Source organism: Atta cephalotes, assembly GCF_000143395.1.
Source record: "Atta cephalotes unplaced genomic scaffold scaffold00006, whole genome shotgun sequence".
NCBI lineage: Eukaryota > Metazoa > Arthropoda > Insecta > Hymenoptera > Formicidae > Atta > Atta cephalotes.
In genome coordinates this window covers 5,284,138-5,303,068 of record NW_012130070.1, presented here as the reverse complement: position 1 = coordinate 5,303,068, position 18,931 = coordinate 5,284,138, and the positions used below count along the sequence as shown (strand labels likewise).

General features: G+C 34.1%; 2 protein-coding genes across 2 annotated transcripts in view; one reads left to right on the top strand and one right to left on the bottom strand.

Moving 5' to 3' along the window:
• Positions 1-18,289, bottom strand: part of LOC105626741 (angiotensin-converting enzyme) — a 61,098-nt gene extending 42,809 nt beyond the window's left edge. The window contains exons 1-10 of the mRNA XM_012208034.1: positions 18,233-18,289; positions 15,042-15,269; positions 12,398-12,556; positions 12,181-12,277; positions 11,216-11,359; positions 10,710-10,901; positions 10,213-10,310; positions 9,770-9,939; positions 9,511-9,635; positions 6,538-6,880 (exon numbers count right to left, since the gene is read on the bottom strand). Coding sequence (XP_012063424.1) covers positions 6,538-6,880; positions 9,511-9,635; positions 9,770-9,939; positions 10,213-10,310; positions 10,710-10,901; positions 11,216-11,359; positions 12,181-12,277; positions 12,398-12,556; positions 15,042-15,269; positions 18,233-18,289 — 1,613 coding nt within the window. The remainder of the gene's footprint in view (positions 1-6,537; positions 6,881-9,510; positions 9,636-9,769; positions 9,940-10,212; positions 10,311-10,709; positions 10,902-11,215; positions 11,360-12,180; positions 12,278-12,397; positions 12,557-15,041; positions 15,270-18,232) is intronic.
• On the top strand, positions 3,211-4,449 carry LOC105626806 (proline-rich protein 4-like). The gene has a single exon (XM_012208102.1). The coding sequence runs from the start codon at positions 3,211-3,213 to the stop codon at positions 4,447-4,449; it is 1,239 nt and encodes a 412-aa protein (XP_012063492.1).
• Positions 18,290-18,931: the final 642 nt, after the last annotated feature.

Here is an 18,931-nt window from a genome sequence, read left to right as displayed (position 1 = left end):
GCAATAGTATCAAAAAAGTTCGGGATCTCTAAGAATGAATGATCATGTTATTACTTCTAAGTAAGTTAAAATTAATACTAGAGCTGAATTAATCTAATCGCGATCAAAGTTCCACTAGAACTGAATTAATTTAATCGATTAAAGTAAATTTAACCTTTTACGACGATTGTCATTATAAAAATAAAATTACTTGTTAATTAATTATGATTATTTATGTAATTATATTATGTTGTAATTATAATTATTTATGAAAAGTCACAAAAATCTAAAGCTACATATACAAATCTAAATTAACTCAAAAAGAAGAACTATCAGATAGTTAAAAATGGCATAGCCGCAATTCTAGTGTTAACAAATTATTTTTTTATTATGTAACACAAAACTCTCTAACAGATCTACGCAACAGGATGTGCATACATGTATTTCATTGATTTATATCAGTTTATTTAATTATTATTATTTCCAACGTGTATAAATAAAACTAAAACACAACACATGACTGTGAAATTACTTTTCTAATTATTTTCCTAGTTACTTCCCTAGCTGCGCTTGAGCAGGGGAAAGGAAGTAAAGGACGGTCGTAAAATCATAGTAATAAAATCTAACAAATTTTGATTTTGTTATTGAATCACTAATTACGTAAACATTAGAAATGACTCTCCTAATTTTCGTACGCGTTGTTTTTGTTATTATACCTGCATTATGATACTTGCATTAAATTTTGCATTCCTAGTTAACGAGGTAGTTGAGCTTTTTGCTTGTTTGTTTCGACGTAATTAGAAAATCGTATGATTTTCATGTGGTATAATGAAAATAATTATCTATTTTATATATTTCTACATATTTACATAGTAATTATATATTTAATAAAAGGTTTTCATATGTGATTGTTCGATCTCATAATATAACAGAGCTTAATAGTTCAATATGTGTGTGTGTGTGTGTGTGTGTGTGTGTGTGTGTGTGTGTGTACATACATACATACACATATATTGTATTTTCGTTCTATTAAAGCTTAATAAAAATATTCTTTATAACTGTATTAAGCAGTGAAAATGCAATTTCTGATATCATCGAGAATCTTAGTTGCTTTAATCTGCTCTAATTTTAACCGACGTAATGTCTGAACATTCACTTTTTTCTTCTTCAGCAATTAGTCTCGCTTACTTCTTTTCATTTTTTTCGCTATATAGCTATCGCTACAGATATGTATCTATCTTTGAATATCAAATTAAAAATTAAAATTTCAAATATAATTGCATTTTAAACAAATATATTTCCAATCTTTAACTAGTAAGATAATTTTTGTTTCATTTATCGTATCTTTTCTCTTTGCGTTTTCTTCTTTACATTATTATTATATATATATTTTAGCAAAATTCATATCTATTTTCTCTTTGCATTTTCATTTTTTATTAAATATTTCAAATTGCCATAGTTTACCTCTTAATCTTCAAATCATATTAACTTGCAATATTCAAATTGCATACATAATTTTTCTTCCTTCTTTCTATTTTCTTTTATTAATACATAATCCACATTTTCTAATTGCTATGAATAATTAAATTTGCTACGCGGACGCAATAACTAGCAATAATTAGTAAGTATAAAACGTTTGACATTACTTTGTATCATAAACTTACTCGAATCCAATCTTAATTACATTTATTATCGCCGTATGCTTTTAGAGATGTTATTTTTCTCGTATTAATATCAAGTATTTTAAAAGTATATCTTCCAATTGAAGCAAATCATCGTGAGACAATTTGCCGTGTGGCGCTCCTAGGAAGCAATGGATAAACGCGGTCAATCTCACATCAGCGCAGTGTTCTTAAGATCTATTTCTTCTCCTTGCCCCATTCCACCATCCTCTCACCGGACACTTTTCACTTTTTCTCTCCTCCTACCATTCCTGATTCTTCCTCTCGCGCTCTCCCTCGGACCGCAAGGAAGACCGTTAAGCCTCCATCATCACGTTCCTCGTCTCGGCCGAGAGAACTCGTACATATATCGCGTGTCCTTCCGTGGAGACCGGATACGGAGGGGGTCACTGCAAAATCCTGCCGGACGGTACGCACGAGCGAGAAACTTCTACGAGATGGATGGCGGAGAAAGATTGGCTCGGTTGAAAAGAGGAGGGTAATGATAGCGAAGAAGGAATGGAAACGCATCTACGCGTCCAGTGGCGTAGATAGATAGGATCAAAAGGACAAAAGATCCTTAGACTAATGACAGAAGAATTGTAAGTCGATTTGGAGATTATACATCATTATTTAATAAAAGAGCGTAATGCAACTAGAGAATTTTTAAGAGAATCTTTTGACAATTTTTTGCAGATAATATCTTTTTTAATTTCTTTCGATAAAATGTTTTTTTGCATCAGAATTTCACATTTTATATATATATAATCATCATTATAGAATTTTGAAACGTCTTTTCTTCTGTGTTTATTATTCAAGTGACAGGTGGTTGTAAAATATTCTCATTTCCGAAGAACGTACTTTCTAGTTTTGATTCTTTTTAATATTACTGTTGAAGGAACTTCCGGTGTTCCGTAATTTTCCACAGTGGCTACGCCGTTGTTTGCGATTATGGAAGCACTCTAGCTTGTGTCTAGGATTTATAAAAAAAAAATGCCATAACGCGCCGTGTACGTCGGGCGAGCGCCAGACGCGTGTTTCACTTTTCCGCGAGAGTGCAGAGGGGCTCGCTTGGTACACATCGGGGGAAAGCGGGCTATAAAGACGGTGGCATCTTGGGGGGAAGCATTCAGTAAAGTCTGGATATTGATCGTGAGAGACTTGGTAGACATGAGAATTTTGGTAAGTTTGCTGTTTCGTTCGGGGCGAAATTAGTTGCACTTATAGATTCTCAAATTAGCTTTGTTTAATTATCTTGCCTACATCATCTTATCGAGATTTCAAACATGCATATTAAACATAACCATGGAAAGTGTTAGCTTTTAAACCAAATTATTTAAAAGTTTAAAAGCCATTTAAATTGATTAATGTTGCTTTGGCATTATAATAAAAGTAAATTTAACAAACACAATCGAGGAACAAAAAGAAATGGTTGATCTGGATAGTCAAGCTTATATATTTTATGTAATCTGCTACACTATATCGTATTGACAAGATCATTAACAACTGTACTTAATAGTCGAGAAGTAAATCATTGATGCTGCAACAGTAAGCAACTGATGTAATCAGTATGACGTTTCGATTACAGTTTCTCACGGTGTTAGTGGGGCTGCTGGCCTTGGTCGTGTGTGAGAAGAAAAAGGAGATTACGAGTAAGCCGAGCAAAAATGCTGAACGCGAGAAAAAACAGGAAAAGCGCGGACTGATTCACGTCGAGGCAGACTTTGGAGGACACGATGATGGTGGCGGTTATGGTGGCGGTTATGGTGGCGGTTATGGTGGCGGTTACGGTGGCGACGGCGGCGGCTTTGAAATTTCCCACGATATCGGCGGCGGAGATATTGGTGGCGGACACGACATTGGCGGTGGTTATGATGGTGGTTACGGTGGTGGCGATAGCGGTGGTCATGATGGTGGTTATGGCGGTGGTGGTGGCGGTGGCGACGACGGTGGCAAGATCAAGCAGATCACGATCGTGAAGACTGAGAAGGTGCCTTATCCGGTCGAGAAGAAGGTTCACTATCCGGTAGAAAAAGAAGTACCGTATCCGGTTAAAGTGCCAGTACCGCAGCCATATCCGGTCGAGAAAAAGATCCCGGTACCAGTGAAGGTTTTGGTAAAGGTACCAGTTCACATACCGCAGCCGTATCCCGTTGAGAAGAAGGTGCCTTATCCGGTTCACGTGCCGGTAGAAAGACCGGTACCCTACAAAGTATATATCCCCCAACCGTATCCAGTCGAAAAGAAAATAACATATCCAGTGAAAGTACCGATACCGCAACCGTTCCCAGTGGAGAAACCTGTGCCGTACACTGTGAAGGTTCCAGTGCATGTAGCGCAACCCTTCCCCGTGGAGAAACCAGTACCGTACCCCGTGACAGTGCCCGTTGAACGACCGTACCCCGTACACGTGGCAAAACCGTATCCAGTTCCAGTCGAGAAACCAGTACCGTATCCAGTTGAAAAGAAAGTACCCTACCCAGTCAAAGTTCATGTGGAGCGACCAGTAGGAGTGCCAGTAGAGAAACCAGTGCCCGTCCACATTAAAGTACCGGTACCGGCGCCGTATCCAGTAGAGAAGCCAGTACCTGTGCCAGTCGAGAAACCGGTGCCTTATGCCGTAAAAGTGCCTGTCGAACGACCCGTGCCGGTTCACGTGACGAAGCCAGTGGCTGTGCCGATACCCAAACCGGTACCGTATCCCATAAAAGTGCCGATAGCGGTACCAGTGCACGAGCACGACTCCGGAGATGGAGGTGACTACGAGTCCAGCTTCGGGGGATATTCGGGATACTCGGGACACTATTAATATCAAAAAGCGTGGCAGTGGAGGATTTTTTCTTTTTCAATTTGAAAAGAAATTAACGAAAGAAAAAAGGAAATGCGTTAAGATGAAGTAATAATCAAACGTAAATAATCAAATTTTTTAATTCGACTCAATGATTTTAATCAATTTGTATATAAAAACATTAAATTGTATTAAATTGTGTATATATTGATGGAAGGAAAACTTAAGAATTAGATCGTGTTAATTTGTAGAAATTAAATTCGAGATATACAGATAGACTGGGTAAGTGATTCATAGAGAGGCCCAACATTTTCAAATTCTCCACTGCATCATACGAACAAATGTGTCGGCGCGCATTACGGAATATCGCAATAACATTTCTTCTATATGTTTTTTCAAACGCATTGCGTCGAGAAGAAAATCATAGAGCAATGCGATTCGTAACGCGGTTGATCAACGGCTGATCTTTCATATGGGAGCGTTAACGAAGCGTTTCCTCGGCACTCGCGAGTCTCGAATTTTATTTTTCGAAGTGTAAGTCTGCGAGGAAAACGCGGACGTATTTATTTTTCTAACTTAACGTCGTTCTCGCCGCGGAATCCGACGAGGGAAAGATGAGTTTGCAGAATAGCCGGTTTGCGCCGTGAAAGATGATTATGGGTCTCCGAGTCTGCTTAGACAGCGCTAACGATTTCTTAGATATATAGTATCGACAACTTAAATACCTACGAGAACATATGTACTATGTTTCTTACGACGTTCGGAACTTGTAACGAATGTCTTTGTACGATGTCTTTCGCTTCTTTCTAATAAAACCAAAGAGCAAAACGACAGCCTTGGAATTCATCCTAGCCTATTGCCATTCTTTAAAAGAGATATGAAAACTTGTTTATTTTTATATGCTTGACCTTCTTTAATAAATTTTGCATACTAAGCAATTTGCAGCTCTTGTACTCCTTTCCCTTGCGAGCGAAATTGAATTAGGTAAAATCAAATTAATATATATTCAGCTCAGTCAGTATACGTTAGATTTCTTTCACATTCATTAGAGATCAAGCAGTTGAACAGTAAAGTGATTTATATATTACGAGACAGATTTTCTCTGTTTACGTTTCTCACGCCAGCGTCAATATCCTTGAACTTCGTGTAGCGTGACGAATTATTTATCTCCGATCGCGTGCGTTCGATACGGTATTATTCGCTCCGCACGAGCGGCATTTGATTGTAACCGAGATAATGTTTCCGGTTCCCTGTTCCGGCGCGGCAAAGAGTCGGAAAGAGAGATAGAGCGAAAGCCATTTTCGTAATTTTGGCCGTAGGAAATTTTGTACGCGGAAATTCACCCGATAATTAGCTAAAGTCTCTACCATATGCATAATTAAGCCTCGTACGATCGATGGAAAAAGGACTTTCTTTTATCTAGCATGACTAACGAAGGAAAGAGTGTATACGTAACACTTCCGATTCGATGATATCAGCGTCCTGTTCTGCCTCGCGACCTATCATTCAGATCGTGCGAATCTCAGGCATTACCGATTCATTCGCGCATCATATTAGCTGCAAACGTGTGTAACGAGAGTTGGAGAAAGGACTCCCGCGTACCTCTCTTTCTCCTGATCTGCCAATGAACAGATCACAAGAGGAGGAGCACGCGGGCTCGCGAATCAAAAGTGAAATCGCCGATCTCGTGCACGAGGCACGCGGCTACGCAGAATTGTTCGCAACGGAATTATCCGCTTCGGGCGTATTGGAAACTACATATGAAAGTACGTAGCAGGTGTTCTTTTATTGCCAAATCAGCAAGACTAGACTTGTTGAAATAACAACGTACCCTGCAGAACATAAATGCTATGCAATTTATCAGATAATATTATTATTGCAAGAGATAATATTATTGTATGATTTTTACTGTACGATTTTTCCCATTATTATAATGTTGCAATTTTCACACGTGTTTCACATTATATTTTAATTACCGTTGTCGCAATTATTACAAAGATCGTCGGAAGAGTTAAAAATATACTGACAAATATACCTCATAATTTTTATATTTATGCGAGATTGATCGTAATGAATCAAGATAATGTTTGAAATATGAGAAATACTCACCGTATGTAGGGAATATTGGCTGGAATGTGATACTTCGCTCCTGGATCGAAATCATCCTCGGATCGCAGAACTGGTGGCTTTGTTCCCGTGTATTGTTCCTTCAGTCTGTGCCAATGACAATTATACTCCTCTTTATTGACGTAGCCACGGAAGACATCCCATCGCCACCTATCCATCGCGATGCTGAAGGGCAGCAGCACCAATTTATCCATCGCCAAGGCGAAGAGATAGTTTATGTCCGCGGAGCGTTCATCAATGAACGTGTTCGCTAAGCCCAGAGTTTGCAGATGCTGCGGCGTCGTGACGCTTAAGGCGATGACTTCACCGACCGCCTCGTGGAATCCTGATGATTATAGTAATAAAGTTTTAGCATAATGATATGCTATGTAATATGTAATAACTAGATAAAGTGAAAATCATCACAGTTGTTTCTTCGACAATTGTAATTGGAAAACATTTTGCTTGTAATAGATTTTATAATAGTAGTTATCAGTGGATCAATATGGATTTATCTTTCTTTTACGTTGTTATTAGATGTTTATGATTACAACAAGTTATCTTTATAGTTGAGTAATGAAAGATCTTTAATCTACTTCAAATACTATAACCATGAATAAATTCTTGATTTTAGATTTTGAGTTTCGTTGTGAACGTTTTAAAGGAGTTTGGTTGTTTGCTAATCGAATGGTGAAAGTCGACGTCAGACTAAACAGATGGTTTGTCGTTGAGTTCCGTCTACGATTATCTCAAAGTTTCTCGAAGTTCTCTACGGATAACCCGGTAACTTTTTGCGCTTAGTGCGATTTAGCATTAACCAGGATGTAATTACGTTTAGCGCGGATTAGTCGAGCGTGGCAGATGATGCTGATTATTTCCCTTTTCTTCAATCACATTTCCCCATGCAAACCACTCACACGCCTTGAACGCATAATTAATAGTAATATGATTTCGTAACTTGAAACTAACTTTAATTAGGCGTTACAAATACGAAAGTGCGGAATGCAGATGAAAATCTGCGATAAAAATTATTGGAGAATGCAGACAAAATTTGTTGTTCTGAAATAATTTTGAATTGTATAACGACATGGAGCGATTTCAGGAGCGATAGAATAAATCGTCTTCGTGACTGAGTATATTTGACCATAATATAAGAAGACAGGTCTAACTAATTTTAGAGATGTGCAGTTGTTCAAAATAATGACATTTGTGATCAACTAAAAATTGGTCAGAATGTTATAAGTTAAGTTATTAAGTTTCTATTAGAAATTTGCCTCAAATTTATATTTAGTTATATACGTAATGTTACACCTGGTCTTTTTACATCATGGATTTGATGTTCGCGGATTTTACACGAAGTCAGTATCAAACGATCGGCAAGGCCACCGATACGAAGCTGTTCTCGTTGATTCAAAACAATCTGTGTTCCGGTGTGAGGCGAACGACCGAACCGGCCGTTGCTACGGTGAAAGCGTGATTATACCGTAATAAAAATATTTTAACGTGTGCTCGACGCCAATGTACGAGAGTAACATCTACTCGCCTATTCGCGAGTACCGTAGCACGCGGCGTACACCTCGAGCGTGTCGTATTCGCTCTCGCTTTCGAGCTATTAGCCGTAAGACGTACACAGGTAGGCTGTGCCTTCCGGAAGTCGGCCGAGAGTCGGACCCGAGAGTCGCTCTTATGCAACGCGATGTCGTCTATCCGGCACGCATGCCATCACCGACAATTTTATAGTTTGTTCGCGTTTTTCTTCCCGGCGCAATTTCTAATTAAATGCACTTACACATCACACAAAATATTAACATTGTTAAAAACGGATGTTGATGTCTCTCGTAATTTTTTAAACTGTCTTATTGCTTTTATAATAAGCATCGTTTTATATTATACAGGGTGTAATTGAAATAACGCCCACTAATCATACAGTGCTATTCTTAATAAAAAACTAAGTTGAAAAGTCCTCTATCATTTTGCAATTTTCGCAACAGTTAACGAGATATTAATTTCCAAATAAAATTGCCGGATAAATGGATAAAATTGATATATAAGACAATTTTAAAATATCTTTTCTTGTTTGTGAAATTTCTTTTTTGTGAAATAGAAGAATTTGAAGATTTTTCTTAAAGAACTCTTAAAGATCTTAAATCTATCTTATATGTCAATTTTATATATTTTGCTCATTGGGTAACTAAAAAAAAATATTGCGAAAATTGCAAAATGATAGAGGACTTTTTGTCTCAGTTTTTTATTAGGAATAGCACTGTATGATTATTTTAGTTACACCTTGTATATTGAGAAAGATAGAAACAAAGAAAAAGTACTATATAATTTTATTTTGACAATTAAAAATTTGTTTCGTATTTTGTGATTTGTTTTATTATTTTATTCTTGATATCGATCTTGCTCAATTTTTATCTTTTGAATTTTGTAAAATTTATAATAATAATTATGAAAATTTAAAATTTATAAATTAATCCAATAAATTTTATTTTTAATTAACAATCGCACACAGATTGATCACATTATGATTTTAAATTTAAATTTAAATTTGTTGTATGTTTATTTAATATGTTAATTATAGAAAATATGAATATATACATTATTGTTTTAATCTTGATTTCTATTTTGCTTGGATTTTTTATTATCTTTTGAGTTTTATAAAATTTATAATAATAATTGTATAAAATTTGAAATTTATGAATTAATTCAGTAAATTTGATTTTCAAAAAAAACAATCCCACGCAGATTGATCACGTTATGATTTTAATTTAAATTTAAATTTATTGTGTGTTTATTTAATATGTTAATTATAGAAAATATGTGTATACTTAAATGTATGTATATACATATTTTTTATAATTAACATATAGAAAATATGTGTATAATTAAGTGTGTGTGTGTGTGTGTGTGTGTGTGTGTGTGTGTGTGTGTGTGTGTGTGTGTGCGCGCGTGAATTAAAGATTTCAAACATACCTGGATTAGCGCCGTCACGAAATTCTCGAGGTAGTCCACTGTACCTCAAGAAATACTGAATGTGTGCCATTTCGTGATGCAAAGTTATCAAATCCTTCATCGTCACTTTTGTACACATTTTGATTCTAAGCATAAAAATAACAAATTAAAAACTCTTATTCTTATCTTTTTAATCTTAACATCACAAGTTTAATAAGCAAAAATGTTTAAGGTCTGCAATATGCTTTTACTGAGTAAAATTATGGATAAATGTATTAACCTGTAATCTATGCGATTACAAAAATCCCATGCAGACGCTTGACAAATTAATGGACGGTCGCCAGGATCGGCGATTACGCTTCCGGCCCAGAATTCCGGCGGCATTGCGCTCAAATTTAAGGACAGATAGAATTCCTCGGCCACCCGAATCATGTCAATAGGAGTGTACCCCTAATAATATATAATAAAATATTAGTTATATGTAGTATTTATCAACTGATTATATTCTCTAAAACCACATAAAAGAATGGTTGACGTATTTAAAAATTGAGCTAGATTATTCATAATTATTTTGATTGTCCAATAAAGTATTGTTTTCAGTTTTAATCTACTTAAATATTTAGACATTTTAATCAAATTTTTTTTTCTCCCTAAATTATTATATAATATATATAATATATATACATTGTTTGTTAAATAAAAAAGACAAGGAGAGGATCTTACTTGAGTCCGCATTTCCTGCGTGACGTCGGGATACGTTTTACCGGGATATGGCAATGTAACATCCAAAAGATTAGTCCAAGACTGTCCCCATATGTTACCTAATAATAAGTAATGAGTAAAAAAATATAGTATAGTTACATAAAAACGAATAATTACAATATATATGAAAAAAAAACAGTATTCTAAAGTACCTAAAAATTAGCTAGAGATAAATCTGAAAATAATTTTTTGTTGGACCATCAAAATAATTATGATGCTTAAGTATCATAAGCAATGTGATACTTAATGTTTGCAAAAACTTTTGACATTCTAAAAATCACCTTGAGCATCCTATATAATTATTTTGATTATCCAACAAAAAATTTATTTTCAGATCTATATCTAGTCTAATTTTTAGACCTACTTCAAAATTGTTCTTTCTATGTAAATAATTAATAATCTATGGAATAAAATATTTAAAACATACTAATCAATATATTTCGTGACGTTATTTTTACCGAGAATATGAGACGGAAGAGGTGTGTGTACGCCAATTTTTTCAGGACCGTAGAGATCTCTTAGCCTTCTACGAATATAAGCGTGTAGTTCTTCATAAAGTGGACGTATCGTTTCCCAAACTTCATCAATGTCTTGTTGAAAATTAGGAGATTCGTAAGGGAACATCCAATATTCGGCGGCATCAGTAAAATCTACAAAAAGAGAAATAAGAATGTAATATTAATCCTCAACATCTGAAGCAACTTTTAATATAACTTAATTAACACGTATTTTCATATCATATTTCATATATATATATATATCTATTAATTAATTCGAATGAAATAATCTTGTCACTCGCTATAAATTAAAAATGTGAAAGATTTCTGACGATAAAAACTAGATTCAATACTGGAATTTTTTGCAATCTTGCATGAAACGGAATTGTACGCTGACTGACTCCATTAGCATTGGAGATTCCATTTGATATGACATACTTCCGGCATAGAATTAAAATTAGACGTACTATTCATTCTTGCAGCGTCATTGGTCAGCGCAATAAGTTGATGATATAGATCCCTAATCGGTCTGCCACTTCGTCTTCTCCATTCGGTCCAGACGTACTGCAATTCGTCCCAGTCCCGACTTTTCGCCATGATTTGCGATATATCTGTAATAAAAATAATGCGGTGAGGAAGTATATAATTTTTAGATGCGTCATGTATCGTTATATATTCTCACAAGATATTTATCAAATATCTCGTGAGTGATTTTTGTGTTAATCACGTAAATTTTTTAAGCTAAATTTTAGAAAAATTATTAATAACGTAACGGCTCTTTTTCTCTCATTTTTGAGAGATATAAACAAAATTTATTGAACAAAAATTTATTGAACAAAAATAATCGTTATTCAGCGTAATTCGTGATGTACTAAACTTAAAGAGACAGTAAGCTTTTGTTTTTGGCGTAAACCATAAATTCTTCATTGATTCGCGTAAATTGAATTCCTTCATTTTCAGAGCTCGGGCGCAGCCATTATCATTTCGTGGCACGCTAAAAAACGCGAACGAGTAATTATGTTCTCAGTTATTAAACTATACTATAACTGCGTAGTGTCTTCGTTCAATTAATTAATTGTTTGCTTTCTATTTGTGCATGTTCTGTGATGCCTTTGATTGCGTTCGCTTTGCGTTCTAAATGGGCGTGTACGGGGATTTACATTAAACACATAAAAATAACAGACAATTAGAAGCGTATACAGCGCGGCGCAGAAGTTCTCATAAATTAACGGAAAAGAAGAAGAGGGATCTTCCTTTCCACTCGAGGGGCATACGCACGCTCGCGTGACGTATTCTATTTTCTTCACACTTTCATGCGCATTTTGGACTTACGTAAATCCGTGGAATTTCGCCGCGACGAACCGTGAACGACGCCGACGCGACGGCATCGTACCGATCTGATCGTTATTCAGCGTAATTCGTGATGTATTACCTGGATATAAACGCAGTCCACACCGGAACGGATCGTTGTAAGCGCATATGGTCGCTGCGTTATAAATCGCAAGCATGTCATTGATTAAGCGATTATACTGTAAAAAGAATAATGTCATTATTCCTAAAACTGTCATAATTTTATCACTATTATATTTACTGTCACGCATATAATCTGTTAAACAATGGTAAATTGCTTGTACAAACAAAGTATTTACCCTGTCTAGTTGATCAGGTGGAAGTGCTGAAGGACCCACCACGGACAAATAACGGAGTCGTCGCCTGATGATGGGGTCTCGAATAGAATTTATGTCGATTCTCGAGAGTAAAAGCCATGCTTGGTATTGGAAATCCGCATATAAGCGTTGGGCATCCAGCTGGAAGCGTAAAGCAAAATATTAAAGGCAATTCTCATGTGAAATGAAACAAATGTTTTTTTATTGCGCTGACGGAGAGATAGATAAATCGTCCTAATTATTTTCAAATAACAAAAACATACAAATTACATATTGTTTTGTATTGAATTTTAATTATATTAATTGTGAAATTGTTTTAATTAATGTAACATGTGCAATTATATTAACATAACATTAACTACATGACGTAAGAGAACTAATCTCTCGGCGACTGATTAGGAAACGCAGTTGCAGTCAAACACGAATAAGCGAACGACGCGACGGTTTTACCGTTAGAGATAAAACTGCCGTATCTATGCTTTTCCTGACAGTAACCTGCATTCAAAAAAAAGTGGCTAAGAAAGTGAAATTGTATTTGAGAACTTGTATATTTAAATATAATCTTCATTTGTTAAAGTTTAATTATGCAATTATTGCATAACGTATTATGCTTATATAGATAACTTAAAATTTATAATAATATTTATGCATATTGAAATTTATAATAATTCATACAGCGCAGACCTCCAAAAGATGTTTTAAAGTCCAGAGGACGTCTACATCTCTAGGACGATCTCTGGACGTCCCTCAGATAAACTGTGCTGTGTAGAATATATTTACGTATCATTTATCATTATAAACCGAATGACATATCCGGATAATACGCAAATGTAAATTCCAGTGTGGTATATTTCCATGTACAATGATAACATGCATTAAGAATCAAATCGGAGCATGTAATATATATATATATATGCAATATAATTTTTGTCTCTGATTACTGTGAGATTATTACAGCTCATGTGTTCGCTGCCAAAAAATTAAAAAAAATATATATATGTGTGTGTGTGTGTGTGTGTGTGTGTGTGTGTGTGTATATAATTAACTATTTTATAATTATTTGTTACTAATACAAAAAATCAATTGACTCATAAATAATTTCAATGACTAATCATTAATCTTTATAAAACACAAAGTCACTATAATGATGCTAAAACAGTATTTTGAAGCAAAAAATACAATGAAATAATAAATTATAATAAATCTCATTCAAGGAAAAGCTGTAAAATTAAAAAAAAAGACTTTTTAAAGATTAATATATAAATTAATTAAAAAGAAATTGATTGACAGGCTATAAAATTTTGAATATTTATTTAATTCTTCAATACGAGAAAGACATCTAGACTGATCGCATAAGTACTTAAATAAATATTATTTAGAGAGATAAAAATTTCTAGAGAGATATTGTAGGAGCACTGTTTAAATGTAGGAAACTATTTTGAAGGTGATAGAGGTCAAATTTGAATTAGATAAATATTCAAGTTTATATAGTCCAGTTTCTTTTTCATCGATTTATGTAGAGCTTCCATGCGAAGCAATGGTTCAATGTACATCGACGTTCTTCGTAAAAAAAGAGAAACGGTGATCGCCTTAATTATCATTAACATCACGCGATATGAGTCTTCGCATTGAAAAGTACAAAACTCCTGTTTCCCGGCGATACGGGGCGGCTAACCGTATTGCACAATCGTTCAGGATGATTATCACGACAATGCCATCGCCTGGGAAGATTTCCCGCGGAGGCGTTCGGCCTTTCGTGGACAATGCGAGCATGTCTCATGCCAGGGAAAATCGTCGGCAGCGAGGTAATGTTGATGCACAGGCGATTTGTCAACCGATTGACAAGTCAATGTGTGCGGATGCCATGAAGACTCTCGCGGGAAGATACCGAGAGGAGGTCGAGGTCTCCTCATTTCGTACAGGGTGGATGAGAAATATACAATTGTACGTGACTCGTTTTCCACGGTTGTCGCTGCACTTTATTACAACGTTGAAAAAAACTCTGCCTTTCTAAGTTATTTTAAAATTGCGCACTCTCTTCAGTAGTTTCTTTAATCTCTTTATCTAATATTTTTTTTAATTTCAACAATAATTACCGCACCGATATGCGTAAAAGATATTTTATTGTGATGTTTGAAAGATATGTTTGTATACTTCTGAGCTTTAATTTTTAATTTCATATGGATTATCATAAAGTTGGATGATAAAGTCAGTTTCTGCTATTTTTCGATTAAGTATTGTTCTTTTAAATTTTAATTTATATCTTATTTCTATGTTATCATCTACATTATAAACAAAACGAATTTTTCCAATACTCGTGAATTTGCTGTATCATCGACACGTTCCTACGAAAACATCGTATTTCATAAGATAGTCTAAATAAATGTAAATAGAGTAACCCATGCGGGTTTGTGCGTTTTAAAGTTTCGAAATTGTCAGTCTGGTTAACGAGAAAGTTCCGAATCTGTTTAATGAGTTAAAGTATCACAACAAAATATTTTAAAATAAAATATTTATAAAAATTTGTTTAATGTATAAGATAAAATATCATATAAATTAAAATTCTTATTTAGTAAAATTAAAACATTCTTCTTTAAAATAGAGTTTAAATTTAGTGATACTTTACCGCTTGCAGCTGCGTGTATTCGTTGACATTAGTTTCGTATGCCCATTGAGCTATCACATTAGCGCTACATCTCTCTGCACCTAGGAAATCTAATCTAGCTAGGATGTTCTGGTAATTTATTTCATTGGGTGGTAGTTGTCGGGTAGCATCTTCGTCTCTGTAGGGCGGTAAGTCCAATTGACCGGAAACTGCCGATAATAGACAGAGTAAAAGGACTGTCCATCTTATCTAAATAAAAAAACATTCGTTATAATATAGTTTTGTACAGATTTCCTTTATTTTAAGCAAATACATACACAAAAACGCTTGTGTAATCTACGCATACTAAAAATATACTAAAAATATAATGTGACAGATTTAAATCGTAATCTTATTATTAATTTCCGATTAAATAGTAAAGGAAGTATTAAATTACAATGCACACGGTATAAAATATCTTCTTCTTCAATGAATTTTTTTGACAAACATTTTAGAGAAAGTATAGTTTTGTGATTATTTGATTTGTTCACTAAAGGGTTGTCTTGAGAGTAGAGGTAACTTTTTAGATTTTAATTTACATATGCTGAGAAGCGATAACCTGAGTAGTTTCCTGTTACTATTTTTTCAAAAAAATATTTTTTTCTAAAATAGCATTCATTATTTCAATAAAATTTTTACAAAATTTAAATCTAATTTTATATTAATTAGTTTTTATTTATTACTTTACTTTAATTTATGTGTTGTTCAATACTTGGCATACTTTATGTATTTCTGATATTTTGGTAAATGGAGTAAGGTCGATAAGGTTGATGAACTTGGCCGCATGCGTGTGTCAATTTATTTCGTTTCCATGAGAGTACACTTAAATTTCGTTTATATGTCTCATGTTTAGCCTTCGGCTAATCGTTTGAAATATTTGGATTATTCACATAATAATTTATTTGATCACGTTCGCTATTTCTGTTTATTTTGATATATGAATTAGAAGGTAAATATTTTCGAGCTTTTTAGCTTGATTGAAATATCAAGAAGAAAATGTGGCGTTCAAAGGAACGACTTAGACTGGGTAATGTCCTTCGGTAATAAATCGCTATTAACTTTACGAATTTCATACTTTCCTTACAATGTTATTTTTTACGACCATCACCGAATTATAATAAAAATAAAATTTTAAATAATTTTTATATTATGGAATGCACTTTATTTACTTATAAATTATTGACATCAAGAAAAAAAGATAATATCGATAAAGCTGTCAATTATATTGATATAAAAATATTCTAATCTATTCTATTTTTAATCAAATAAAATATACAGCAACGTATACACGGAATAGGGATAGATTAGAGTTTAAAATAACAAAAAAAAATGTAACATTGCGAGTATATCCAAAACAATTTTTTCAGATGGACAATTTGATGGTTGTAAGTAATTAATTAATGTGAGTATACTTCAAAATTATAGGCGGTTTCAATTTCAGGTAAGGATATCAAAAAAGCTTAACCTAAAGTCATTGGATTACCTCTCAACTTATAGCAAAGGGCTTAAATAATTTAAGTCGAATTTGGAGATCATAGTTTAAATGCACAATATAAACGTGTTCGACTGTGTTACTTTCATCTCTGGTCTCCCTTAATGAGTTTAGCTTTCTTTCGCAAAAAAATAATTATAGTTAATTCATGAAGTGATGGAGCCTTCGCGTAAATGGAATTACCGTGCCAAAAATTATCGCACCCAGATTATTATTATGGGATCTCTGACTCTCTTACAAGTTAATATAGAAATTTCATTGTTTCTCTAAATCACGTCATGATATTATGAGCAGAGCATTTATGCGCAATTCATTTGTTGGTCTCACGGTCACGTGTTACGTCTTCGCGTTACGTACTTCCTCCCAACATGAAAGGTATCTGCTTATGCACAGTAGTAGGTCACCTGTGGTTGATCGAGATGCGATGACCTTGGTTTGGTACAATTGTGCTTATTGAAGAATATCTTTTCTATTTTTTTAATGTGCACCTACGAGATTTAGTATTTTATGATATTTTGACTAAAGTAATTGCTTCTGCTAAAATAAGCGTATTTTAATAAATAATAATTTAATAAATATTCTTTGTAAATCAACAATATAATATTGTAACTATAACAATCAATAATGAGATTTCACGTAGATTTATGGAAAATAATTTAAGCGTACTTGATCGTATAAACGAGATCATCGTTACATGTAATTGTTATATGATAATATCATGCATTATGATTTAATGAAGAATGGAGATGATTCATAAATGCCAAGAAACCTTGCCTCTATTTTTAAACGATTTTTCTTATACTTCTCTTATCTTAAAATCCATCATATTAATTTGAAAATTACAAGGTGTTACATAATATGTGAAACTATTTAAATAATTTTCATATTGAAACAATAAAAAAATTAATTCATTCGGATAATACAATATGTAAGCAATATTCTCCTTCCTCCTCCTGGATAGATTCATATTTTTATTCATTATATCGGAATATCGGTAATAACTTGGTATTACATCTTGTATAACCAAAATAATCATTTCGAATCTGTATTGTAATTACTGACAATTATAGCATAAAATTACTTGAATAATATTTACAAGTTTGCATTTGTCAGACAAATTCAAAAAAATTTTAAGCAAATTATTATGATTTTCATCTATAAAGAAATATCGGATAAGAAGAATTATCGAGATGATTCAATTATACAAACAGTTATTAGGCGAAAAAAAGTTTTTTTTTATAAGCAAAAGAATGATTAAAGAATAAATTATTTGTTTTTATATGACTAATACCTGAACATCTTGATATTTCCGGGATATTACTGTATAAAAAATGTTGACACACACAGTTTTAACACTCTTTCAGATTCATGTTTGCTCTCTTGCTATTTAAATTGCCAATTTAATTTATTAAACACATTCGTACATACATTGGAGACATTCACGACATTTAACATTAGAAGGAGCGCACTTATTATTTCGACAGATGCAGTATCTTCTTTTAGTTAATCGTAGCTCACTTAATTTTTTAATAGTTTTCAAATTTTGCAATGTTTCACTGAATAAAATTACGATGATTGAAGACCACGCAATTGCGATACTTGTAAAAATAATGAATGATTTTCATCCTTCTAATGTTAAAATCAGAAGATAGCCACCCCATCAGCTTCAACGAAGACTTACGAAGCTGCTGCTAACGCGGTCCAACATCCCGCCGGTTCCACTGAAGGCAAACTTCATGAAAGTTGAAAATCTTTTCAATCCTCGATAATGATCATTTACTAATAATCGATAGAGTACACGCAACAAAACTCCTCGAACGAAATTCCGTTCCACCAATCGAGCACGACTAACACGAGCGATGGTCTTGTTCTGCCGACGCTAAAAGCCTCGTGGACGACGCCAAGTGTACATTTATCCCTACGAAGCTGTTCGAACGCGACCACGAGGAGGTCATCCGTAGCGAAAAAGGTGGGGGATTCGCGCACACCTCGTTCGTGTCGTTGGTTCGTCGTTGTCGCTGTTGCTTAGACAGATTGTCGTGGGAGTAGGTGGAAGTAGCCGAGGACGAGAAGACGAATGACTTTGTTCTATCGCATTTAAAGGTCGAAACTCTGGTTTCCCCTTTAAGAAAATCAACTTAAAAACTATGAATATGGATAAGGATTAAGAAAATTTATGAGGATAGTTGGCGAAAAGGATTTTGTTGTTTAAAAATTCTTTCTGTGTCCATGACAGCAAAAAACAATAAGAAATTTCACGTACTATTAGATTGAGGGGAGTGGAAGAATTAAGGGTAAATAAATTAGAGGTAAACAGAAACACAGGATCGCCAAATAATGACGACAGACAGGGCCAATCGGCCGATTGCGACAATTTGAG